Source organism: Clavelina lepadiformis, chromosome 7 (genome assembly GCF_947623445.1).
Source record: "Clavelina lepadiformis chromosome 7, kaClaLepa1.1, whole genome shotgun sequence".
Lineage (NCBI taxonomy): Eukaryota > Metazoa > Chordata > Ascidiacea > Aplousobranchia > Clavelinidae > Clavelina > Clavelina lepadiformis.
Window position 1 is genome coordinate 19667778 of NC_135246.1, and position 26652 is coordinate 19694429.

Consider the following 26652-nt stretch of genomic DNA (forward strand, 5'->3'; position numbering starts at 1 on the left):
CTTGATGCTTAATCTTCCACTTCAAGAACATTCTGTACACGACAATAACTCGACAAAGCGGATATTTTTCTTAAATTCTAAATATCTCATCCATGCACAAAATAATGTCTTAGAGAATTTTTAAAGTGAAATCCCAGATTCAAGGATTTGTGGAGGATGATTGATTTATCGACCGCTCTATTTAGTTATATTGACAGTCATTGCTGCACTTAATTAACAAAACATTGGTAACATTATGAAAATTATATGATTTCCTTCGATTGAAGTATTGCAATCCACAAATTTCAAGGCTGTGAATGTTATCAGCATATTTTAAAAATATTTTTCAGAGAAAATGTACTATTATATTTGGCTACACCAAATTTTTAATCCATTAAATTGCCTTAAAGAAAGGTTTGAGCAAAAATGCCGCATTGCCGACCGAATCAGATTTCTGCTAAACTTATTTAGAAATGATCGCAAGATTTTGATTTTTTCTATTTCTACACCCTATTAGCCTAATAAGCAGACATGGCTTGGAATTCACTTGACCTCATTTCTGTCATAAAGATTTCAGCACCGCATATGCAAGTTACCACAAAATCGGAACTTAACACGTAATGACATTCTAACTGCTTCCTTAGAGGTTTACTACAATTACTCCTTCCTGAAAGAGAATACAACATCATCTGACCATCCTGCCTTCTTACGTCGTAATTTTTTTCACAGAACAGCCGAAACGCGACTTTGCAAATTCAGCAAAATCGTGCCGTATTAGCAACGCAGCGTGCTGCACGCATGGCTGCATGGCATCGGCTTTTTCAACTACGAGAGCAAAAAAATGCAAATTGTTATTGAAAGAAATCAAATTTAGCAGGATGTCCCCGGGAGAACGCGAGTTATTTGCATCTTACTTCGGTGCAAAATCACCTTCTCCGTCCTGTAAAAAAATCGCGGCAGGCGGCAATGCAATGGGGATGAAATTGGTTTCTGTTGCAAGCGACCGCGTTGTTTACAAAGCAACTTACCAAATAGATAGTATTCACTCAAGCATAGAATTAATCAGGTGTGCACTACCGTATTGCCTCCTTTGGAATTAAGTCGGTCGAATGACTCCGGTCAAATTTAAACAAACACCATTCCTCCTAATTCTTGTTAATTAAGTTTTATCCTCTTTACTTCCCGTATGCATTTACTGGTGGTATTAATAGAATTTAATTGCAAGCGTAACCTGGATGGGAATAAATTTAAGAATATGATTTATTTCCCTGAAATTGTTCAGAAAATTTGAAGGGAAGTAAAAACTTTTTTCGTATCAGATTGCTACAGTATGTGTTATGCATTATCTAATAGTGAACTGAAAACTGTTAATGCAAAATTGTTGTCAAAACCGGTTATCACTCACTCACAAGCAATGGCAGCAATGCGAGGCTGCTTAACACATAACACAACCAATTTAATTTTTAGTAAACAATGTTTCTGGTAAATAAGTTATTGTTTGTAGCCTTATATTTGTATAAATGACCTCAGTATAAACATTTTAATAAATTTAATAGCTAAAACAAAAACAATCATTACTCAAAATATCAAAATTAAGAATGGAAACCCTGGCTATGGGTTGTTTACTTACAGAATGTCAGTACGAGCCTACGAGGGCTCGTTCTGTGTGAATCAGTCATTCAGTTGTTGAACCTGTCTGTAAGGTTATAAGTCCGTGTATAGAATAACTTCCACTATGAAGGAAATAAAAGCGCATGGATTTGCTGAGTTTATGAAAATTGTCTCGTCAGACGATTTGAAGGGAAAGGCTATTTTCTGTCTTTTCTGCGGTGACAAGGACGCAAATGGCAAAAGTTGGTGTCCTGATTGTGTTGTGAGTGAGCCCGTTGTGCGGAGTTCGTTGGACCAGCTCGATGATCCCGATGCCGTCTTTGTTTATTGTGCTGTTGGCGGAAGAGAGTACTGGAAAGACCAAAGGAATGAATTTCGACAAAATCTGAAGCTCACTGGCGTGCCTACTCTAATGAAATGGGGAAAACCAAACCAGAAACTTGTTGAAAAGGAAATAAAAGCAGATTTGATTGCAATGATGCTGGAAAGCGAAGATTAAGTTTAACTTATTATTTTTTACATCATTGTAATGAAATTTCTGTATCTTCACAGTTCATTATACTTTTTCATTAGTTGAATGCCTTGTTCATTTCCACTCTTTACATATACTTTGCAGCTAAAGTGCTTTTTTGCGAATTTGTTGAAAACTGATTATGCTTGTCACGTTTTTTTCTGTATTGAATTGATGCATTTATATGTTAAACAAATTTTATCAATTCACCATTATTCCATATACAGTATATGTAAGTGAACAATGGTGCAACTGGCATTTAACATTGTACGAAAAATAACCCATTCATTTCCTTTGTAGAAGTCTTGATGTAATTAATGAACAAAATTTTCCAAGTGCAATAAAACCTAATATCTGAGCTGTTTGTTTGCCGTAAATAACAATCAAATTTCATGTGAAGGTTGACTCATAAGCAAGGATGCATTTCAAGTTCTAATACCAACAATTGATTTCTGAGTGGAATCATGAAGACATGTCTGCTTTTGACAGATTTCTTGTATCTTAGCAGATGTCCGTACTACAGTATTGGTCCAGGTCGCATTAACTATTGGTTTCATGAGATTCTGTGGTGAAGTTTATGTGTTACTATGGGCGCTTGATTAAATTTCATCACAAGCAGATTGTATGGATGACAGGCCTATACATGCTTGGCAAATGCAGACAAACATATTTTATTGTGGCTTGCTTGGAAACGATAGGTAACGGGATTAATTGCACAACACGGGAGATAAAATGGAAAGCAATGACATAGAAACCACGATCATAGTCTCCAGAGGTGGTTGACAGATAAATCAAAATTCGACTTGCAAATGAAAAATCAAAAAGGTTGCTAATACTGCAGTAGAGTTAGAACTTAGATGAAATAGTTTTGCGATTAAACTTAGATACATTTACGTCAAAGATGTTAAAAGTAACTGAAGTAAATGGAATTTTCTTCAACAATTACGTTCGGCCTAGTTGACTGTTCACGGTTCCACAAATTCTGTGAACGTATGATTTCTATGGAGTGTGTAACATTAAAATAATCGCAATATACCACAAACATCAAAGCCTACCTGGTCGAAAGATAAAATAAAATTCAATTTCTTAAGAATTAGGACAAAAGTAATTAAGTGGAGAAGGCCACATGGCAATATAAAATATATCAGCAGTAATTTGATGCAGATGCATTTCGCCAAGCACAATTCGTAATCAGCTTTCAAGAATTCGTACTCAATTCCTGTCACTTCTTCTGAGGGAGAGCCCTTTACGTTGCTTTTTTGATTCGCTTGGTGCATGCAGGGTTTCACTGGAAAAGAGGTATTTACATGATTAAGTAATTAACCAATTACAATAATATGCTACGGCTTGATTATTATCGTTATCATCAAACTGAGGAAAGTCTTTGCATGGCTAAATCCAGCGATGATTCCTCATCACTTGAGCCTCAGTTACCAAGCTTGCCTTTGCGTAAGTTTTAGTTGACTTCCACGTTTTCTTTTAAATCACCAAATTGAAAAGGGCACACAAGTAGCACTGGACAGGAGCAAGTGACGTTGATACCTTGTTCAAGAGAATTGTAATGCTATGATCAGGTGTGCAAAGATTCAATTGAGCTGTGTGGTGTCATGCAATTTGCTGCCTTTCATTTTATAAATAACCAACAGATATCAGTGCTTGAACTAGACACCTCAACCAGCTTACAGTGATTGAGCGATAATGCATTGGATAAAATGGTCTTGCGGACAACCTAAGTAAGCATTAGCACGAGGACTGCAGCCTTATCAGAAATAAGTACATCTTTAACCTGAAGAAGGGCAGTAAGGCGATTAGAGTGCTCTTGGCAGGACTCTCCACCAATTTCTCATTATTTTGCACAACATTGTTCATCATCAGGCGGAGGTAGGTCTGCAAAGCCTTCCTGCGATACTCCACAAACTTCTTCCCCTGAAAGCAATTTGATCTTTTGTTATGACGACGCAAAAGATTTGACAAAGTGGAAAACAAGTGCCATAAATTGATGTTGTCACAATGCTAAAGCTTTCAGCCACAAACACGGTTATACGAACACTGGGAGTATTCTAAAGCAGGAAGTTAAAATGTGAGCGACCAATGTTGCAATACAATGCATCAGAAGCCATCGGTTGCGTTGTTTTATCTGCTATGATTTAAAGAAAACTAAATACTGAATTCTTGCCTTGTTCCCAACCGCTTTCTTTGGTGGAAAACCATAGGAGTCGAGGACTGGAAATTTCTTCCTCAACTGAATATGTAGTTCGTGGAAGTGAGAGTATCTTCTGTAGATGTTCCACTCCTCATCCCCGATCCTCACATACACCTGGACAAAGATGTGAAGTTGCGACAATGAACTTATGAAAAGTTATAATCATGTCAACATCAACAGGCTATTCTGACATCGGCATTTTTACTTTGCAGCAATTTTCAAACAAATTTTGACATAGTCGAAAACTATTTGTAAAACAGTTCCACTCATTGCCTGTTAGCCATACGTTCCAACTACGGTTCTCTGCTACGATAACTGTAAGCAAATAATACTTTAGACCAGTCGGTATAGTCCTGGCTGCCCACAATCGGTTTATGTGCAATGGCCTGAGAAATGCTGTCTTACAAGTGAAGAATTATGCTTTAAAAAGATACAGATTTTGTGAGGATTTCTTGCTTTGTCTTCAGTGAAGAAAGTACCTGATACAGGTGATGAGCTTCAGGACCTTTCCCTTTCAGAAACACAGAAGGCATCCAGATGTTTATCAGAGCTCGACCAATAGGAGGCGAGTAATCATTTGCTCCTGATAAACTGTCATTTTCGATTTTCTTTATCAAATCGTCGTTCGGCATCTGAAATAATACAAGAAGCAGTTTAGCACTATTTCTGCGGAAACTCACTTGACTAAACTTTTAATTTAATGATAATGAGAAATCAGAATCAGCTTTTTAACATAATAATATAATATGTACTTTTGTGGTACTTTACCAGTTAATATAAGATTAATCACATAACAAGTTATGCTTATGGGTGCAATTCTGTGGTTACAGTGCACCACAAACACATAAAGAGTAAAAGAAATTCAATAATTAAACAGCAACTGAAAAGAGAAACTTGAGGGAACCATAGCAAGGCATCAGTCTTAGCAACGTTTGCTAGTTGCTGCTTTTCAGCAAGTTTCAAACAAAGAGTCTGTTACAAGAGTAGCAAAAAATCGTGCAGGGGTCTAAATTTCTAGTAAATCTTTTTACATGGCAAACTTCCATATGAATCGTGCTCTGTAATTTGTTGATGGCGGCGAAATCATATCAATCCAGTTCATTATATAATAAAATAAAAAGCAGATAATGGTAGCACTCTAGGGGTTAATTTGCTCAGCACAAGCTTTCGCAAGTATCAGCTTCATCAGACGTACCAAGAGATCAGTTTGTTACCGTGCTCACCAAGTCGCTCCACTTACCGGTCCACGCAGGTCTACGAGCTCAGACTTCATGTTGTGCAGGAGAGAAACGGCTGATTGCAGACGCACGTGGAGTCTTTCGTTGAATTCCATCAGCTCTCCATGCATCTCCGCCACTTCGATCAATTTCTGATGTTAGAATAGTTAACGCTGGCACGATTAGAACTTGTTACCAATCAATAGTTAATTCATAATTGTTGATCAGAAATTATATCCTTCACGGAATACTAGTTATTGAAGTAGAATAATCAGCTTAAAGCGTACCAGCAGTTAATATATTTAATTTAAAAGGCAGTACGCACAATTGTCATTAGATATAAACATCAGCAGTTTTCGCAATTCCAGTTTAAAGAGACACATCTATAACAACACAGAAAACCACAATTGCCAATTGCAAGCTTTCTTGTGAGCAACTTCTTAAAGCACGGTGGTTTAACAATTGCTATTTATCAAAGAGGGAGCGAGACCCTTACTTAAACAATAACTTAGCTCAGTTTGACAGCAATGGCACAGGTAACGCAAAGGAATGTTTGTTCTTAAAACTCGTACGCATTAGACTGGTGCAATTGCACTAAGCATAACCGTGAGTAATTATTAACTTTTAATGCACATTATGACATCATAGAACAACCTACTTTCTCGTACATGCTTGTTTCGTCAGAATCAACGAATTGATCCTTGGTGTTATGGCTTGGCTGAAGTGGCACTATAGACAGGTCACAAATCAATGATTTTCAATGGCATTATTTAATAATATTTGTATTTTTAAACATTGCTGGCTTAACTGATAGCTGCACCACAGCTCGTAATAGTACACAGGTGGCCAGGTATGGATTTCTCATGATCATATACTCAGACGTAAATGTGCTCTCAAGTTCAAATTGCTTCTGAGTACATTTACTGCAGTTGGATCTATCCCGAACAGAACTTACAATCGACACTTTTATCGCCCCTCTGCAAGGCTTGTACAGCTCCAACATACTTCTTCAGCTGGTTGCGTAAAACTTCATTCTCCCTGCACAAGATATTTCAAAGTCATAATTATGTGGTGCGACTGGTTCCTTGTTGTGTCAAGTTTATACCAAGACGCTGGACGACAACAGATGCTCAAATAACAAATGATTTATATTGGCAGTTCCTTGAAAAAATACTGACAATGAGAGGAAAATGCAACGGTCTAAGCAGAAATATTAAGACGGCCAATAAATACCTCTAACTGTTAACAAACAATTGACCATAAAGTACAAATGCATCGAGCATTGTGAATTAATAGACGCATGTATTGCATAACAATGTAGAGGGGCTTACCTTATGTGCTGCTGTTGCATTACAGCGGTCGCCTCCCTTTGTTCTTTCAATGCCGCTTGCAAGGTTTCTATTTCCAGTCTCAGCGACGCTGAATATTCCATTTCAGTGTCGAGCAAAGATCTTGTCGACCTGGCAAAATTTGCCGGCTGAATAATCGTCTTTGTCAACCTACACTCCGCTTGTGCTTGCTGCTAACTTGTCAGCGCCACAATGTTTAGACAGTATTACAAGATAGAGCAGTTTTACTGAAGCTAGCTTTGAAGATTTAATGTCAAACCTGCTGGCTTCCTCGATTTCATCTTTGCGTTGCATGACGGCCATGAAAGCTTGTTGAAGTTCGTCTGAACAAAAAACATGCTCAGTTTTTAAAAATCATTTTTGAAACAGAAATATGCTTCAGAAACACACTCACCAACGGTCATCTCGCTTTTCTCTTTCTTTTGCAGATCTGCTGCCGTTTCCTTCCAACTGTGGAGGGAAATCACAAAACATATCACTGCAAACTGGGCAACAATTTTTCAAAAATTGTTTTTGCTTCGTAAATGAAAAGAATTTATTGTTATCCAGTTTTGGGGCTGAATCCAAATATTTCAGGAAAACTGTTGATTAGCAATAGCTTAAAAAATTAATTTTGTAATTTTGTGATATTAATTTATTGATCAAGCAACTTGCATGGCCACAAAACCTAACGTTCATCTGTTGCCAACTGGCTGTAGACCTGTTTACATTCAACAACAATTGTGCAAAACTGATTCTATAGGTATAGTGTCAACCACAAAGAAATGTTAAGGTTTGCAAAATATCAATAACAAATTTATTTTACGTTGTAAGCCTGTTCTAAAAATTCAAACATGTACAAATTTCCCAACATTTCTGTTCATTATGGTAATTACATACCTATTTATTTCTGGTGCAGCTTTATGTGCCGATGAAAGCACGATGTTGCTTGAAGTCTCTGTGTCAGTTCCAGTCAAAATGTCGCTTCGTGTATCTAAACAAATTCACATCGTGTGTAAATCAGAATAACTAGAAGGTATCATACATAATCAAAAGCCATTAAATAAACGAAGTAGTTCTACAGTTCCATTAAAATAAACACAGCACAACAGCATTAAATAAACTTATGGTGAAACATGAGTTATCAAATTAGCTATGTGAGTTTATGAGTGCCATGCTATGCTCACCACTAGACTGAATGTCATCGTCGCCCCGAACAGGATAAAGTTCACCCGAAGTGTTGTCTGTTTGTAAACAAATCCCGGAGTTGGAGCCAGACTGCACTGACCAGTCGTCCATGATGAGGTCGTGGCTGTTTTAAGACAAAAAAGTACCACAGTCATCACCATATTCTTACAAAGTTGACAAAAATTCAGTAATTTTCTGTTTATAGCTCAATTACAAACATTAAGTTTGTGCACATAAGAGATGTTGCTCATTGGAAAGAAATATATTTAAATAGGGCTTAGTTTTTTATTTAAATAGTTAAATTATTTTGTACTCCTTGACAAACCGAAAGCAACCAACTGTGTATACATGCTATACAATTAAAAGATATAGATACTGTCACTCACTTATGTGTTACAAGATCAATAATAAAGCAAATTATTTTGTTCATTAAATATTGTAAATATATTCCAATATCAAAGAATAGTTTCATAGATATCGTATTAAAACTTACAAGCACAAATTATCATTTGACAAAATTACGTGCAATCAATTGATAAAAGATATTTCTGTTTTTACCTGCCGAGGGCGCTGTTGTGTCGCATGGACATTAAATGCCGAGTCACCTCTCCAAGTTCATCATTTTTTGCTGAGTCATTGTTTGCCTGTGATGAAATTGCTTCTGCTTTTTTATCAGGAGTTGAAGTCAAATAATTAAGTCTTGATTCAACTGATGTTGGATTGACAGGCTGTGATGAATTAATGTCGCTTATATTGTTTGAGCCGGTCTGTCCACCAGTTGTGTTTGTGAAATCAGGTTCTTTGGCAAAGATGCGATTGTTGACTGAAGACCTGTTGATGATGCTATCTGGCAGCTGTGTGGAAACCATGTTCCTCATTGGCTCTTTGCTATTTTCACTAACATTGATGTTGGTTTCACTCAAGATCGCTGAGCTAGCCTCCAATGTGGTCGGCGCGGTAGATTTAGGATAAATGGCTGATGAGCGGACCACTACGAATCCAGGTCCCCCTCTCTGTGCCGGCGTGGCTGATCCTTCACACAGGTCATCATCACCGAAACTTATTATCTTCGCTCGTTTCTTACGTCCTGCCTTCTTCTTTATTTTGTCTAGCAAAAAACAAAATAATTGTGGCAGCGTGCACTGGCAATTGAATCGAAACCAACCAAATAATGAAGAAACACTCTCACAGTCGTTGCCAAGCATGGGAGCTAAAACTTGTCACACAACATGGATTGAAAAAGTCTCAAACTGTTGTTTTCATTACCTACGCTGCCACTGGATTGAGCTTCTAAGGAGGAGTTGGGGATTGCAGAGTCAGACTTTGATGTGAGGCCGCTTGATGCAACGTTTATTAAATTTGGGATCAGGTTCGATGCGAAGGAAGGTTGAGGTTTGGTCGCCGACCCATCCAATGATATGTCGTCATATTTAATTTTAAAAACAATAGACCCAAGGCCTGAAGCAAATGAATTAAAAACAGATAGATATATTGTGGGAATGAAGACAATTTCATATGAAATGACAACCTGCAGCCATTTGAGGCAGTGTGCTTGATCTTTCTTGGTCCAGCATAAAAGCTTCAGGCTCGTAATAATCCCTGAAAGAAATGAAAAGAAACATGAAAAAAATGATAAATGATATCTATTATGCCAAATTTAAAGCTACATTCATCAAGCACTAAAAGTGTTAATTAAAAACAATGTGATCCATTTTATGTGAGAAATAAGGTTGGATTAATGATGCAGCAGAGAATTCTACCTGAGCAAATTAACATCGCTTAAAAAAATGTGAAAATATCGCTCCAGTGAATGTTCATTCAAACAGCAGCGCAACCAAGCTCTCCCTCGACCAATGTCAGTTCCAATGTTTGGAAGAAATTCAAATCTAAATAAAACACAAGTTAGAAAAATAGTATGCAAATGCAATGAGTCATAGTCTACAGCTGTGGTTTCGATCAAGAAATAAACCCTAGGCCCTAGTAAGCATAACACTGCAATAGCGCCAGAAACAATACCGTTCAACTTCATGCTTCGTGAGATGGTTTTTCACAAAATTCCAATACGAGTTTTCGTCCCCAGAACCCCCAACAGCGACTTGCTTAATAGCGGATAAAGCTCCAGTGGCATAAAGTGCAGGCTTCAAGCGATGTTGAAGTACGGCTTGAAATTGGCTGCACAGACATGAGACCCTGAAAACAATGAACATGTATTTATGTGGAACACACTAGGGTATGTGTGGCGTTTACCACCCTGTCTGATAGATAGCGACAGGACTTCACGTTTATTTGCCCAAAAAATTATTTTTTTTCTCTTCATCACTCGTTCGCATTTCGAGTCTTTCGTCTTTTAGACAAGGAGCCATACAGACGCTCTTTTGAGATGTCTCTCCTCGTCAAGTTACGCCTGAGCTTTGGCACATGTTATTTGCCAATACAATAATATCAAGTTAGCCGCAATGGTGTACCAGGAGCAGTTTAACAAAAACTTAGTGAACCATCATCTGCACAGTTATTATGTAGTATGTGCAAAATTTCAAAGATGATGCACCTTAACCCAATGTTTTAAACGACTTAAATTCGGGTCTAGTTGGCAAGTGCAAGTCCACAACCAGATAACGTCACTATTTGAGCAGCTATACAATAGCATCCTGTGGTCTTGCACTTGTATACTAAGCCTTTAAATTTAGGGATAATTCCTAATCACTCAACTCCCAGCTACCGAGCTTATTAAGCGCCCCACAGAGATTCTTAAACTTGCTAACAAACATAAATTGGTAGGCCAAGTAATTTTTTTCAACTCACCAAATGCTGGTTTCAGTAACAAGTTCCTTTTTACCACCTAAATGTGTTTGACAGGCGCGAACAGCATCAAGAAGACGACTGTGCAAGTTCACGCGCTCGTTTTCAAGACTACCCATGAGTAAATCGCTGTGAATATGTTTCTGATCATTAGTATATGTCAACGGCAGTTTTCCAGCCTAACTCTTAGATTTGATGGCGGTGAAATACCTGACAAAAAAGCGAACGAACTGTAACTGCTGATAAAGTCTGCCCCAGCGCCATCTCTCGGCACTTGTCCGTGTTGTCAAATAATTAAAATTTATCTAGCCCAATTAGTGACAAGAACTTGGCCAAAACAAGCCCAATTTAAAACTTCCAATTTCTTTCATCACATCATTAGCTATCATGCATAGGTAATAACTAGGTTACTACAGCAATTTTTTTTTGTTTTAAAAACTAAAAATTTGATTTGAAAATTAAAAAAAAATTACTTTATTGACTCCACAAAATTTTGATTGAATAAGTTAATATTTTACTTTTATTTATTTAGATGAATTTTAAACTAACAAAAAATTAAATAAAAAGTCTTTAACTATGGTGATTGTGGTCTGTGACAGCTTGGTGACAATTCAAACGTTTTCCTTTAACAAAACCATATGTAAGGCAAGTATTTATAGTCTGCTTGTCACAAATATTCCGATTGCAGCACATTCTAATTACTCACAAATGTTTTTTGATTTGTATATAGCCCCAAAACTGTTTAAAAACAACACAAGGTCGCAAATTTTACTCAGTATAGATTGAGGAAAAGAGCAATATATTTCTTCAATAATAAATTGAGCCATAAGACTCAGGTTTACATTTTGAACACCCCTACCTTGCGGCACCCGTGTTACTAAACTGTTTGCGGGATTTTATATGCTAATAGATTTGTAGTGGTTGTGTCAGTTGAGGTTGAGTTACTTTACTAAGTCAGCAAATCCTGGAAAACATTTTCTCCAAAAGTCAAATTTACCATAATAATTAATAAATTATTTCGTTACTTGTTAGTAAGCCGCCCTCAATTGTTAAAACCACATTTAATGGTGCTAAGTTATGAATCTAAACTAAATTATTTGAGGAACGATATAAAGAACGTTCTTTATATCGTTGATTTGAGTCTTATGTTGTGTCTGTTTGTCGCCATAAAGCTGGGATTCCCCTTCATTTTTCTCTCATGATTTTGTGTGTTTAGTGAGTCTCATTGTGTCTCATTTTTACTTTGGTAGTGTAGTGCCATAGCCTATGGTATACTATAGTTAGCAAGTGATATAGAGAGCTTATTTAGTTTGGAGCAAATACCAAGTAATTTTAAGGCGCTTGTCTCCCGTTTTTGAGCTTTCTCTAGCTATAAATTTCTTGCCTTGTACACGTTTGCAAATTTTTCTTTGAGTTCTTTTTATTTTATTGTTCCCCAAGCGCTCTCACTAACATGACTGAGCGTATCCGTCATTGCTATCGTTAAAATTGCATGAGTTTGTGGATAACAATTGCAACGTAATCGGTTGCTAACAATGGCCAGCAGTAGAATCAGCACAATGCTTTGTTCGGCGCACTTTTTTCTTGACATTTACACCATAAGTTCTATCTGTGCCGGCATCAGGGGTACGTGGTAACAACATATACTGTATATCCTACCAGCTTGCTGAAGCAGAAAGTCTTTTGAATGCATTGTTTCTTTGCTAATTTGTCATAGAACGTGATATGGCACAACAAACACTTTAAAATGTCACAAATTGTTTCTCAATGGCCAGATGGACATGCCTTTGCTGATTGATGAGTAAGAAACGTTTATGTGCAGTTTCAAGTTCACTACATCAAGTAGTCATGAAATGCCGGGTCCCCGAAATATAGGTTGCTAGGAAAAGACCCAACTTTGGGTCACAACTCATAGGTTGATAACCCATGGTTTAACATATTGCAGCCTGTACAAACCGATTAAAGTTTCCCCACTTTATGAGAGTGACAGAATAGAATTTTATGTCTACTGATTAGCCTAAATAGCTTAGCCTGTACTGATGATGTTTTCACTTTCCAGCCATCCAGTTTAAGGGGCTAGGGTTGCCGGGTATATTTTTGATAACTAGCCATAATACGCAGAAATAATTTTACTTATATGCCCAGGACCTAAGGTATGATAACGTTTGTATTCCTGCTGCTGAGACAAGAAGATTGATTTTGTTGATATTATTGATGCATGTCAATCACAAATGACGATGCAGGTATGCTCATACAGCTGTATTTTTGGTATCTAGCTTATACTATGTGCTGCTTTTATACCAGTAGGTGTAGTGTAGAATATTTTCATTCTATTAACAGTATAAACCTACAAGTTGTGCACATCCATGCAAAACCCTTGCTTCTTATCTTACCTGCTTCTCAATTATTTTACTAAAATAGCCATGAAATGAGATTTTTGGTTTGTTTATGGCAAAGTAATTTGTGCTTTTTGCCCTAGAACATCTCTGTGGGTAGTCTCATAGTCCAGTAACAGGCTGTTAGTAACGTCACGCACTATTTTTAAGCACCATAAAGAAGCACCATTTTCTGATGATTTGTTAAAATGGTTAGATTTGTAAAAATCATATTAAATATCGGTATTTTTATCAACAGTTTTAATGAATAGTTTTAACTCTCTATCAAGGACAGTCGTAACAAACCTGGGATCCCTGAATTTTTTGCCGGAAAAACTGTGGCTTTAACTGGAGCAACTGGATTTATCGGACAACTTTTGATAGAAAAGCTCCTTCGTAGTTGCCCAGATATAAAAGGTCTCATTTTGTTGATAAGATCGAAAAAGGGTAAAAGCATCACTGAGCGTCTACAAAAGATAATAGAGCCACCGGTATGTCAAAGATGGGTATTTTAGATGGCAATATGTTTCGTTGGATTGTTTACGATTTATTCTTGTTTGTTTAGATTTTTGACAAACTAAGGAAAACACAACCAGGGTTTGCATCAAAATTAATCCCTGTATCAGCTGACATTGAAAAACCAGGGTTTGCTCTCAGTGATGAAGATGTACAACTTGTACTGGACGAAGTCAACGTGTTTATCCATTCCGCAGCCACCACGAAATTTAACGAGCATTTAACGTGCGACTCTATTCGTATTTTAACTACATAGTGTCATCATCCAAGAAACAACTAGGCGTACAACACGATCGATATGCCATACAACTGTTATGCCTGCATGTATTAACCAGAAGGAATGTTTGTACTTATTATTAGTACTAAAGTTAATAATGGCGATCTATCCCGTTAACTTTTATGCAGGTTATCGTACGCGGTCAACACCAACGGTGTGCATGAGCTGCTGAAACTTTGTCGCAAAATTAAAAATCTTCATGCTTTTGTTCACATATCAACAGGTAATTACGATTCAATAATTGTAAATGTGTTTGTTGAATAGTTTGTTAAAGTAGCTGATTGCTCATCTGTGACAAACCAGCAAACTCATCATTATCATGATTGTAGTCAAATGCCGTCGATTCAGTTGCTAAGCATTCGTTGCGTTTGTTAGATTGATTAATTACCGATTCACAAAAGATAGAGAAATTGCACGTGTTAAACAGGACTGAGGAAAACCATTTTTAGACTTAAGCCAGAAAAAAGGTTGCCATTTGTCAAGCATAACAGAATGACTTATGAAAAGCTAGAAAGTGCTAATTATTATTTTTTAAACAAGCTTTAGTGACTCGTAATTTTACCGGATTTATGTGCTATATATTTGTGCAATTGTTTTATCTTTGGCTGTTAGGTATCGAGTTCTGACAACTGCTTTCAAACATTTTCAGCTTTTTCCTTTTGTGATAAATCATTCATCGGGGAAGAAGTTTATCCGACAGGTTGGGATTATGACAAACTCCGCTCTTCTATACAATGGATGTCTGATGATATGGTTTCCGATCTCACTCCCAACATAGTAAAGGATAGGTTGGATGATTGCAGTCAATTTAGTATTTTTAAACTGTTTTTTGTCAAAACCGACACTCTCTCTTGAGTTTGTTAAATCGACTGTCAAATTTTTTACTTCGGCATCTGCAGCAGAATATTTGCAGTTGGTCTTTTAAAGTTGCAGTCTCTTACAATTTCTCAGCAGTCACCAAAGTTAAAAAAAATATTTGTGATACCATTTATGTTCTATCATTCAAGGCAGAAATTTTTTAATTTGCAAATTTATTGTTAAAGACAACTGCCTTTGCTTATTCTGGCGGGCTGCTTGTGACATGCAGAGAAACTAATAGAGTTATACTTCAACGGCTGAGTTAACCTGTCATGTTTGTGCCTAGGCCAAACACTTACACGTTGACCAAAGCATTCGGAGAAGAAGTTTTAGTGAAGGAAGGTGAAGGTTTGCCGATCTGCATCATCAGACCGAGCATTGTTGGGTCAACATACAACGAACCAATCCCGGTACGAAAATCAAATCAATGTATTTTTAGGCTATTGTTGCTTTATTGGAAAAAGCGTTCATTTGAAACTGCTTTGAACCTTAACCTGCCTGTTTAATCCAAAATAACAGAATTCATCTGTTGGCAACATTTTAGAAAGTTATGTAAAAGATGCACCACTTGTTTGTCTGCTTTATTTCCATTAGTTAGTTTACTTTACGGGTTTGTTCAGGCAACAAGTTTTATAAACCTATTTTTTAACAAGCTTTTATTGCTTTGAAGAAGACTTTCAAAGAGTTGTCTGTGTAGAAAATAGGACATCTTGTTTCATAAATAGTTGCAGCAATCCCTGCGACATGAAACACAAGTAACATCTTTGCCACCTTTTCCCAGGGCTGGTGCAGGAGCCTCAACGGGCCGACCGGACACTTCATAGCATTTGCCAAGGGATATGCCCGGTTGTTATGTGCACGCTCAGACCATTATCTTGACATTATCCCGGCTGACTTTGTCGTAAACGGCATCATCGCCGCAGCCTGGAAAACTGCTCTTTCTGGCCGATCAGATCAGTTGCTTTCAAATGTAATCAGCACAACCGAGTGTGAGTGTCTTGTTCTGTCTGCTCTATTTTCTCTATGAGCAAAGCCACATTGCTTCGATTTTACTGACGTTAACTTAACTTTCTAAACGTAATCTTTTTATTTTTTTATTTCAAATATGTTCTGTTATAAGTTGACTTTAAATGCAGCAATTATTTTGCCCATAGACCATGCTTCGTTGCCGAAAAATATCAGCAGGGAACAGCTGCAACTACTGGAACTACTGGGTTATACAAAGGAAGACGAATCTGTTAGTGTGCAAGCCAGGAGAAAAAGCATTCCCATATACCACATAGTTACCAACCCTAAATACGCCCTCACTGTATCGCGTATGGGTGAGTGACCACTTTATTTGCTCCTTGTTTATCCGACATTTGGGGTCCCATGCGGGGTCCCAAAATTAGTTTAGTTTCCGGGAGGAATCCTTGCAGGATGGCTACGAAGGATTGTTATCGGTCAGAAATGCTCATTTAGTTACAGTTTATCACGTATCGCCATTCCACGAAGTGATCCTGTTTTTGCTGAAAACGCCTAAAGACCGTTTGTGCTTAAGCGGAGCCAGTTCAATTTAACGATTTAACCTTAATTAATCAGGTGGATGTCTGTGTGGGGTTGCGTATAACAACCTTCGTATGTTTTATCGTTCATAAACGCTGGTGGATGCTACTAATTTATACCGCTACTAGATACTGATTTTAGTGGATGCTTCCGGTTTCGTCATCTTTGTTAATAACCAACTTCCTGTTCATTCTTTCCATGAAAAAGCGAGCAGCATGATGCATCACTTCACGCGCTATCCAGTCGACAACGCTCTGCGGCTGCCTGAGAATGTCATCGTCATTTCCAACAAGTAATTTCGTCAACACATTGATCATGTTTAAGCTTTACTTTTGTTCTTTGCACTTCACTTCAAGTGAGCAAGGACCAGTGTGTCGTGTAGTCGTCCACTGTGTTAAGAAGTGACATATTGCTTGCAGGTTCCTCTACCGAACCTGCGCATTTTTCCTCGAGTACATTCCCGCTTGTATGTTTGATGCTGGTCTCATTCTGTTCGGACAAAAGCCAAAGTAAGGAAAATTTCTTTTGATTTTAAATGAAACTGCAACGTCATAGTTATTATAGTTCAATATCGTTGGCGAGTGTCACCGACAGTGAGGCATTTTTCACGGTGTTTTATTTCTTTGATGCGGAGCCGGCCCAGAACATCACGTTTTAAAAGTTATCTCGTCTTAATGACGATATTTTTATTACCCAGGCTATTGAGGGTGCTGCGGTTGCTTTCATCTGCGATGACTGCATTGCAATTTTTTCTCTACAATCACTGGGAGTGGGACGAAGGCAGCACATTGAAACTACAGCGGGAAATGTCTGATCGGGACCAGAAGGTAATGGTACAGTTACGACACCAGTGATATAATTTTGAAGCATTGTCATTTATGTCCTTGTAACGTTTTTAACAATTAAAAAATGCTTGTTTTTACGATCAGTGAAGACGCTTTTATTTCATGCGTTCCACCACTTCTCAAAGCATGTCTAGCTTGCCGTAGTATATCATCGCGGTGGCCGCAAAGCATGCGCAAAGTTACCGTTACAAAAAAGTAAATACCGTGGAGTAGTGCCCTTCAGAAGTTAAGCGCTGTTGTAAACACTTTTTTGAAAAAGATTATGTTTAATTTGACGGGTTTATATCACGTGACAGAAAGATATTGATGATAAAATTTTTTGATATAAATCAGTCGCTAGTTTGAAAAGGTTGAGAAGTGCTGATACCACAAGGCCACCACAAGGTATCATGGCGTTACCATAAAACAAGCGACTGGAAAATCACCAGCATAGATTTCGGGGTGTCCTCGGATTAAGCGCAGTAACCGACTTGTTCCTGGTTCTCACTCAAGTCACATGATTTCAAATCCTGTTGTTCACATTTTTATGAACACACGAAACTTAGATTATTTTGGCGCATCTGAAGTTTTGTTGCTTTTCGCTGGTTTCTGTAGCAATATTTTCAAATTTTGTAGATTGAAAACTAGATTTTTAACTTTCTAAACTTGTGGTACCTTCATACTGAAATATAGCACATAAGAATATTTGTTAAATAACTTTAAAACTCATATTTTTCAGGAATTCAATTTCTCGAAGGACGATTTTGACCTGAAATTGTTCATAGAACGCTACTACATGGGAACAAAAAGATATGTACTAAAAGAAGACCCGCTTGGTTATCCTGCGGCTCGACGGCATCTTTGGAGGTAAACATGATATTCACAATCAGACTGCTAGAATTTCGTGTCTGTTCCGTCATAGAGCGCTGCGGGAGGTATAATGCAGACAGGAAATTCTTTGTTGTCTTAACTGTTACCATTTCCTGAAATTTCTTCTGCAGAAAACGCATGGTGGCAAAGTCGATTGTTTTTCTAACTGTTTTTTCTCAGGCTGCGAGTTCTCGGTTGGATCTTCCAGTTTTGCGTATTCATGATCACATGGAGGATCTTGATTCCACGGAGTCAGCTGGCGCGGAATCTCTGGCACTTGTTGACGTCATTCTGGTCGAAATTTCTTCGATTTACCTCAATTTCTAGCAGCCTGTCTAGATTTAAAATGTTTCATTAATGCTCCATTTAAGAAGGATTTTGCACATGTCCACACTACGCCTTCGCCTTGTGCAGCTATGATGGTGGTCTTGCACTTTTTATATCGTTTTATTCTTGCCTGCAACAGTGTCTGTTCTCCTTCATGCAATGATGTCTATTGTGACATCACTTACATGCACACTTTGTTTCCATATTCTGTCACAATCGTTGTTATCTTATCATTTGTGGCTTGTGTTAGTTTGATAAAAATTTACTGTTTTTAAACCTTGGCTCGTAAACCAGAGATCGGTTGCTGCTACTAAGTAGTTGTCTTGCATGGGCTGTGAATGTGCGATATTTATTGCTTGGCTTTGTCTTGTATCGTCTAAGCCAGGGATGTCCAACCTGCGGCCCGCCTGAGATTTTTGTGCGGCCCGCTAGTCATTTTCACTCCAAGTAGTATTTTGAACTTTCAATCTTACCCTAATTAAAATGTACCAGTCAGCTTTTAGGGGTGCAGTAATAGTATAGTATGGTAGCAACAGGATTATATATAACTATAAGACTCGAAGATGTACCCATTTTTCTTGAAATTTAATAGTTTCTGCGGCCCACTGAATTATTTCAAGTGACAATGCGGCCCACTACAATAAAAGGTTGGACATCCCTGGTCTAAGCAAACTTTGCCACAATGCACTAAGTCATAGCAGAGAAGTGCTGGTATAACTGTTTCTTCATCACAATAATCATAATTATATTTTCGCACTTTATTTTCCTGAAAAATAGGAAGGATTTGTGTTTTTTTATCGTACCGCGGTCCGGTTGTTCATTCAAAGTTGCTGCATATCATGGTAATACCTGCAAATGCCTTCACTTGTCTTTCCACCTTGTTTTACGAATCGTGCTTAGAGATGAGCCTGCCGTGTCCCTGTAATTAATATTGTGCAATTTTATTTATCAGAACTTGTTGCAAGCATTTCCAAAATTGTTGAGTTAATTATGTGTTTAGAGATTGCGTTATGCTTTGGCAGTATCGATGGTGTAAAAATATGACCGTGTCTGAAAACATAGTCGTGTGTTTAGCGCATTAATTACGTGCAATCTATGAAGTCTTATATGACCATTATTATTTAGGTATATGCTTTTCTATGCTAAATTATGTGAAATATGCTCTGGTTATTACGTCATAATTGCTGTGTACATGGAAAATAATTTATTTTTTTAGCTTAGTTGCAATCGGTGTTTGTATAAGTTGAATATTTTGTTCATTACTTGCCGGTTGCCTGATAAATGGTGCGGTTGTATTTGTCTGCGTCATAATGACTGCGCTTTAATTGAAATTATCCGCCGTTTAATAGAATTGCGCATATTTGGTGATATTATGCACAATTATGCTTTTGTGGTTTTAAGTGTAATTGCGTCAGAGTGGAATCACTTATTTTGATGAAATTTTTTCTTGGTTTATGAGATCTTTATCTATTCAGATTGTTCCAGTTACTTTGAATAAAAATAAAACGAAGGAAGTTAAGGTTTGCTTTTGGCTATTTTGTTTGTCGCAGACTGGCCCAGTTTTGGGAGAAACGTAATAATTTTGAGCAGAAAAACAAGAAGGGAAAATAAATTATGATTTTTGGAAATGTTTTTCTGACTCAAAAAGTTCCCAGTCAAACATCAGAGCAGCATTAAGGCTTTGAAACCTGTTTTCGTTCCGTTGACGAGACTTATGTGGAAGGTTAGCTCGTGTATTATAGTAATTTTTTCGAAAATTTTGATTCAGTCAACGATTTTGTGGTTTTCATTATGCTGGGCTGACGTCATACATTGTAGGATGTATGCGGCAACAATAGAAAGTATTACGTCATCAGAATACCATTGTGAGGTCTGTAAATAAAAAAATTGGTCAGAATTTTGGTAACTGAATTGTTTTTGTTTTTTGAGGAATATTATAGTCCCAGCTATGCTGTGAATTGTTAACAAAGTTTATTTTGTGTTTAGCTCCTTGCCTACACTTGTTGAAGCTTTAACTATTCGGTGCATCCATGCAAGCTGCTTTAACTAAGGTAAATATTTCCTTTCTTGTATTAAGACTTAACTTGTTGTTAAGAATTTAACCTGGATAATTCACACGCTATGTTTTATGACCGTACTGGGTACATGCTGATATTATTATTACTTGGAACAATTGCATCGTATCCTAAGTAATGTAACATTTTTCTACTGACGCCTATCGGACGTACGGTGTTTTAATTGCAGCTAAACTATATGACATTGCAACAACAAACAAATACATTACACCTATTGCTGTATAGCACAATTGCTTGCTAACAATTGAAGTATTCGTACGTTTCTGGTAGAAAAATTTAGGAAAGTACCGTGAGGTTATCTACTAGATTTCAAGCCATCATTTCGCCCAGAGCTACGATTGTATCACATTCCTTAAGCAACGCAGCTGACGTCATCTTGTTTATTCTCCTGTATGTCCAAAGCAAAGTATTTATGTGGAGATGTAGCATGACAGTCAGTGTTTTGCAACATATAACTTACTAGTTGCTTGCTTTTCCAATTAATCTTCTAATTCTATTTTCTGCAACAGCCGTCATTCAAAGGCTTCAAATTCATGCGTCGTCCCATCCAACTGCACCCAACCATAATTGTTGTCCAGTTTTCTTTTATGACGTTTTTGTGTTACAGTCGCTATGGCAACACCGGAAAATTGCAAATGTCACACTAGCAAAATCAGTTCTGAATACGTGAGTTTCATTTAAATTTGATGCATTTAGCTTAGTCGTTAGTCGCTCACAGACTTTTTTGTTTTCCAGACTTGCCCGAGCGCGCAGGATTTTTTCACGGATAAAACGCTCGCGTTGACCGGCGGAACCGGATTTTTGGGTCAGGGTATCGTGGAAAAGTTGCTGCGATGCTGTCCGAACATTAAGAAGATAATTCTGCTGATGAGAACAAAAAAAGGCGCTAAACCAGAAGAGAGATTGAAGAGCTTGATCCAATTACCGGTACTTTACCAGAATTTCGTTAATCATTAATCCGATGTTTAACTCAAATTTTAATCGACATGTTGAGTGACGTAACTGCCGAAGCGTTTCATCCTCTTGCGGCTAAATCACAGTATTAATCAGTTATATAGCTGTCGCCTGATCAAATAATATTTATAACGAAATATTTTTGCAAATGCCCTGTATTCCACAAAGCGCTTCTTGCTGAAAACATTGATTGCGTAGCGATTGTACCAATATCTTCTTTCAACTAACTATATCTTGTTCTGAGGTGTTCGATCAACTTCGGGAAATAAATCCAAAATTTGCCGAAAAATTATCTTTTGTTTCCGGCGATCTGGAAGCCGAAGACCTCGGGCTTGACCAGAAATCAAGAAGGCTTCTCCAAGATGAAGTTCACCTCTTCATTCATTCCGCTGCTTGTTTGAAATTCAATGAACATCTCAGGTGACGTCATTACGACGTATACAATATAAAGACTCTTGGACGAATACAGCGGCATTATGACGTCGAAACAATGGAATTTAATCAAAAATGACAATTGTTAAAATCAGCGTTGTGGAGCGCTACTTTAACTGTTAAATCTCAAATCTACGGTTATTTAAATTAATTTTCAGTTTAAAGGCTTATTTATTTGTTTATTGCTCATTTATTGCAGTTGCAGTTTGTTGCCTTTCGGGTAATTCATAGTCAAGCAAACGTCCTTGTAGCGATAGCAGCAGGGTTAAATTAAATTATTTTAAGTTTGGATGGTTTCAATGGAAGTCGTATATTTTTCCGAGAAGTACAAATGTTTATTTTCGCCAAAGTACAAAGAGTAATTTATTAATCTGCCCAAGTTCCACTCCGCTTATGCAACTGTAACACTGGTTAATCATTGTCCTGACTTAGCAATATATGGAAAAGTGCACTTAAACCTCATGCCGGTGGATTGGTTACGACTTACTGGAAAAATTCACTTCAAACATTTTCTGTAAATCCTCTGCTGTTTCTTTGCAGACGATCGTTCGAGATCAATGTTCAGTGCGTGCGACGGCTGGTTAAGTTTTGCAAAACGATGCCGCGTCTGGAAGCTTTTCTACACATCTCCACAGGTTCGCGTTCAGTCCCATTTCTGATCAACTCATACCATTGAATTGTATATCATAATGTTATTCAATTATTAAACTTGCAAATTCCTTTGATAAACCTATATAATATATCTATTTAAAGTTATAAATTGCTTGAGACTACGTAGATAATTGCCTGCTATGGCATGTTTCAAGCATTGCCCTGTGCAATAGACTTGATATGTTTTGTTGTCATCTTCAACTCGTTTTTAAACTCATGAGATTTATGCTTGCAGCTTACGCACATTGCGATCAAGGAAAGATCGATGAAGTATTCTACGAACAAAGCATCGATTATCGCGATTTAGAATCAGCGTTACGATGCATGGACAACGACGCTGTGGCAAACATCACCCCCAACATTTTAGGCAAAAAGTAAGTAGGCTTATTTACTTATCATGCTTCTTTCAGGTTCTGGAATTGTCTTCCCAACTTTTAACCAATTAAAAACGATCAAACTATCCCAGAAAGGGGGCATCCCCTAACGTGATTCGCAGCATGTTGCCGATTGAACGGGTATATAGACTTGGCGTAAAATCAATATTACTCTAGAGTGGTCCATTAAGCGAGCAGCCTATTTGACATAGAGCAAGTCACCTTACACCTGGTTAATCCGATCCTCCATTGCAGACCAAACACGTACACTTTAACCAAGGCTTTAGCGGAAGACGTCATATCCCGTGAGAGCGAAAACCTTCCGGTTTGCATCGTTAGGCCAAGCATGGTCATACCGGCCTGGAAAGAGCCGATGCCGGTTTGTTTCTTTTTGTCGTGCTGTTGTGAGTTCAGTCATCTTATAATTGCATATTTTTGTGCATGTTTCACTTCTTTCAGGGCTGGTGCACAAACATGTACGGTCCGACCGCTTTCCTGGTGGCCTACGCAAAGGGCGCCCTGCGTTCAGTTATAGCTGATGAGGAGATCGTCGCCGATCTTATACCGGTTGATCTTGTCATCAATGCTGTCATCTGCGCTTTGATGAAGACGGCTATCGACGTTTCGCGTTCTAATCGATTCGCGATTGGAGACGACCCGAAGTCTGTTGACGTCGATTTTCTGGAAGAAAGTTCTGGTTAAGTTTTTTTGTTGCTACATTTTGTTGCTATATTTTTTGCTTTGCATCGTTTGATTCGTACTTTTTCGGAAAAATATCGTGAAAAGTCGCAATTAATTCACCACGATCCACAGCTTACAAGTTTTGAAATGTATTTTATCTCTTTTTATAAAATGTAATATGATTGCTATAATTCCTATTTTTTCCAGAGGCTACAGACGGTACCCTCGTCACCGTCAGACCACGAATCCCGATCTACAACGTCACAACTGGAAATGGGAATCCCCTTTACATCCACAAGTTTGGTACGTTTGCTCGCAAAATACTTACAAATAAATTGCCCATATGTTATCAAAATATCCACTTATACCATGCCTATATATCTTTAATTAAAACCTTGAAAGATTTAATTCCCAAAATAAATTATTATGAAGTTTTCAAAGGTATTATGGCAATGTGGTATGTCCCGTAATACTGTTAAGAGCCTCATATACCTCATTTAATGAGCATTTGATCGTTGCCGCTGTTGAATTTTTGATGATGCTTTTTTGTTTTCTTGCCTTGTGCACACAGTAAATATGAGATATGAATATAATCTTGCTATAATTTTGATATAATTTGTAATTTCATAATTTATCCTTTCTACCCAGTCAAGCTCTGTCAACGCTGGTACCACCACTATCCATTGGACCCGTTGCGTCTTCCTGAAGTCACCGTCACCAGCAACAAGTAACCGACCTGTTTAAAAGAGCAATGAAAGTAGTTGTTAACTTTCATCCACACACAGCGGCTATTTAAATAACTTGAAAAGCGATTTCTTTAAGTGCCACGCGGTAACTTAAAAACTAACTTACAGTTGATGTCATAGTTGCTTTGATTGTGTTGTTTGAACGTGGCCACAGAACAATTTTCAAAACATAAATTTTAATCTCAAAATATTACAGATTTCTTCATAAAGCATCCCTCGTGTTACGTCAGACCATACCAGCTTATCTTTATGACGTCACGCTAATGCTTCGACGTCATCAAGGAATTAAGTAAGTTTGTCAAGAGGATTTTTGGAAAAAGTTTTCCAGTAAAACGTTTTTTGACTTTTCTTCCAGAATGTCGGATTTGAACGAGAAGTTGATCGCGGGGATGGAGGTCATGGAGTTCTTCTTCACAAACCAGTTCCGGTGGGGGGGAGACAACGCGCGAAACCTCTTAAAATCGATCTCCCCCGTTGACCAGAAGGTTGATTGTTACGTTGGTTTGATTTCACTTAAACGCAACATTCATTTTTTGCGGTTTTAACCGGCGGCCCCAGACAATCCCAAGCTTGATGCGATCTAGTTCAGTCTTGAACCAAATGAAAAGCGTACGGGAACTATTTTGTCATTATGACGTCAACGTTTTAGGTTTTCAACTTTGATTCAAGATCTTTCGCTTGGGAAGAACACATCAAACATTACGTCATGGGAACCCGGAAGTACCTGGTTAAAGAAAGTATGGACGACTATCCAAGAGCGAGAAAGTCCGTGGAAAGGTATCACGTGGCGTGGAAATAATTTCGATTTATTTGTGACCGGTGTCGTGTCAAAATTGTTCCGGGCATTGTGACGTATAAAATTGTTGTTGCATGACTCAGCATAACTTTTCTGCTCAAAACTTTGGAGATCGTCGTCAGGTCCAGGGAAAACTTGCAAGGCTACAAATTTGACTTACAAATAAGAAAACAAAACTTACAAGCTTACAGGAAAAATGACATTTTTAATCGGTAAACTTTTGAGTCATGCGACATTTTTACGTCACAAGCCCGGTACCAGTCTGGCATGACGTGGGACTTGTGTGTACTTACTGTATAAAGAAACCGACAGTTGTAATAGGATGTGCACAATGCGCATCCGCGTCAGTAGTACTTAGGTGAAATACTCGCGGTCAATTACACCAAGGCTAATCGTCCATTGCTTTTTCAAAGGCTGAGAATTCTTAATCGTTGTGTGGACTCGGTCACCGCCGTATTTTTGCTTGGACTTTTCACCGCAAGTGGAGCTACAGGTTACGCTGTCGACGCGATTTCGTACATTTCCGGATATGCCACCGGGTTATTGTAACTATTTTTCACATAATTTCTGGTGTTTGTGTATAATTCCATCTCATAATGGCGTTTATTGACCTTTGCAAAATGCATGAAGATAGTTTTAGCCAATGCCGTGCAACATTGCGTCATACTCGTTTGCAGAAGTTCAGTGAAACGGATCAAATGCGGCTTAATCCCGATCGCTCTGTTTGTTGAGCATTTCGGGGAAACAGGGCGCGATTTCCCGGCTACTGAAGCCTTATTCCCGGCAGATTCCAATAAACATGGCTCGATAAAGCACTTGTAAACAATACGCCAATATGCTTAGGACGAAAGCTGAATACCTCGTGAGCCCGTATGTGGCTCGTATGACGGCAAACATTTACAAGAAGCGTTAGTTTGAGTTCGCTCTATTTAACCATGTAGCTGTGAACGATAAGCTTTTAATATCTTGACTATAGTATCTAATATTTTTCTCTTACTATATCGACTGTATGATGACGTGAAAACGGGAAAACATTTTTTGTTTTTAGAAGGGAAAATATCCATATAGAGTCTGCAGCCGAAACAGCTAATTTCGGTTGTTTTGATTAAATAACATTGTTATCATATTCTGAAATCTATTTCTCCAAATCGTACAAGGAATCTATCTAACTTAGATATATGTTTAAAGATATTTTGCAACTTTTCTCAAACGCTTTGTTGAGATCCAAATCTCAGTCGCTTGAATTATATTAACAAATGTGTTGCGCGTATGTTTTACTCGTAGTGATCTGTAACTGTTTTAATATTTTGATGGTTTTATGGTTATTACATGTAAGGGTCGGCCATTGGAATAATCGTTTTGCAAACGATTAATTATGGTTGGCGAAAATATGGCGAAAACTGTGATGCTGACCAGAAAAAAAGGTCAATCGCTTTAGGACGCGCTTCCAGTAATTCGGTGCCGCGACAGATTTCTCGTTACAGGAATGAAGTGAAGTGCAAAGAGAACGGCCAA

The 26652-nt window shown here is 37.8% G+C and overlaps 4 protein-coding genes across 5 annotated transcripts; 3 read left to right on the forward strand and 1 right to left on the reverse strand.

Annotated features, from left to right (window-relative positions):
- The first annotated feature begins 1641 nt into the window (after positions 1 to 1641).
- Positions 1642 to 2107, forward strand: LOC143464623 (thioredoxin domain-containing protein 17-like). Its single transcript, XM_076962508.1, has one exon. The coding sequence runs from the start codon at positions 1715 to 1717 to the stop codon at positions 2087 to 2089; it is 375 nt and encodes a 124-aa protein (XP_076818623.1). The 5' UTR covers positions 1642 to 1714; the 3' UTR covers positions 2090 to 2107.
- Positions 2108 to 2739: 632 nt separating this feature from the next.
- On the reverse strand, positions 2740 to 11077 carry LOC143464618 (sorting nexin-29-like). The gene is made up of 18 exons (XM_076962503.1): positions 10840 to 11077; positions 10054 to 10227; positions 9798 to 9923; positions 9566 to 9636; positions 9304 to 9495; positions 8596 to 9145; positions 8037 to 8161; positions 7750 to 7843; positions 7265 to 7320; positions 7130 to 7193; positions 6853 to 6981; positions 6477 to 6559; positions 6180 to 6250; positions 5545 to 5673; positions 4784 to 4936; positions 4278 to 4418; positions 3888 to 4027; positions 2740 to 3389 (listed from the first exon to the last, which is right to left on the reverse strand). Exons 1-18 carry the CDS (start codon positions 10953 to 10955, stop codon positions 3314 to 3316), a joined length of 2490 nt encoding a protein of 829 aa, XP_076818618.1. The 5' UTR covers positions 10956 to 11077; the 3' UTR covers positions 2740 to 3313.
- Positions 11078 to 12903: 1826 nt separating this feature from the next.
- On the forward strand, positions 12904 to 19942 carry LOC143464619 (fatty acyl-CoA reductase 1-like). Of its 2 annotated transcripts, none has more exons than XM_076962504.1 (13): positions 12904 to 13079; positions 13502 to 13702; positions 13777 to 13952; positions 14133 to 14227; positions 14654 to 14792; positions 15149 to 15272; positions 15644 to 15851; positions 16017 to 16184; positions 16615 to 16699; positions 16827 to 16916; positions 17105 to 17234; positions 17971 to 18098; positions 18233 to 19942. In XM_076962504.1, the coding sequence occupies exons 1-13, from the start codon at positions 13068 to 13070 to the stop codon at positions 18426 to 18428; spliced, it is 1752 nt and encodes a 583-aa protein (XP_076818619.1). In that variant the 5' UTR covers positions 12904 to 13067; the 3' UTR covers positions 18429 to 19942. The 2 variants fall into 2 exon arrangements, with proteins under 2 accessions (XP_076818619.1, XP_076818620.1); XM_076962505.1 differs by having other exon boundaries at positions 12906 to 13079; positions 18282 to 19942.
- A 397-nt stretch (positions 19943 to 20339) lies between these two features.
- LOC143464620 (fatty acyl-CoA reductase 1-like) lies at positions 20340 to 26457 on the forward strand. Its single transcript, XM_076962506.1, has 15 exons — positions 20340 to 20479; positions 20774 to 20893; positions 21013 to 21169; positions 21239 to 21430; positions 21702 to 21877; positions 22430 to 22524; positions 22776 to 22914; positions 23170 to 23293; positions 23374 to 23611; positions 23803 to 23898; positions 24244 to 24322; positions 24538 to 24630; positions 24697 to 24826; positions 24991 to 25118; positions 25551 to 26457. The coding sequence occupies exons 3-15, from the start codon at positions 21116 to 21118 to the stop codon at positions 25684 to 25686; spliced, it is 1680 nt and encodes a 559-aa protein (XP_076818621.1). The 5' UTR covers positions 20340 to 20479; positions 20774 to 20893; positions 21013 to 21115; the 3' UTR covers positions 25687 to 26457.
- The last annotated feature ends 195 nt before the right edge of the window (positions 26458 to 26652 follow it).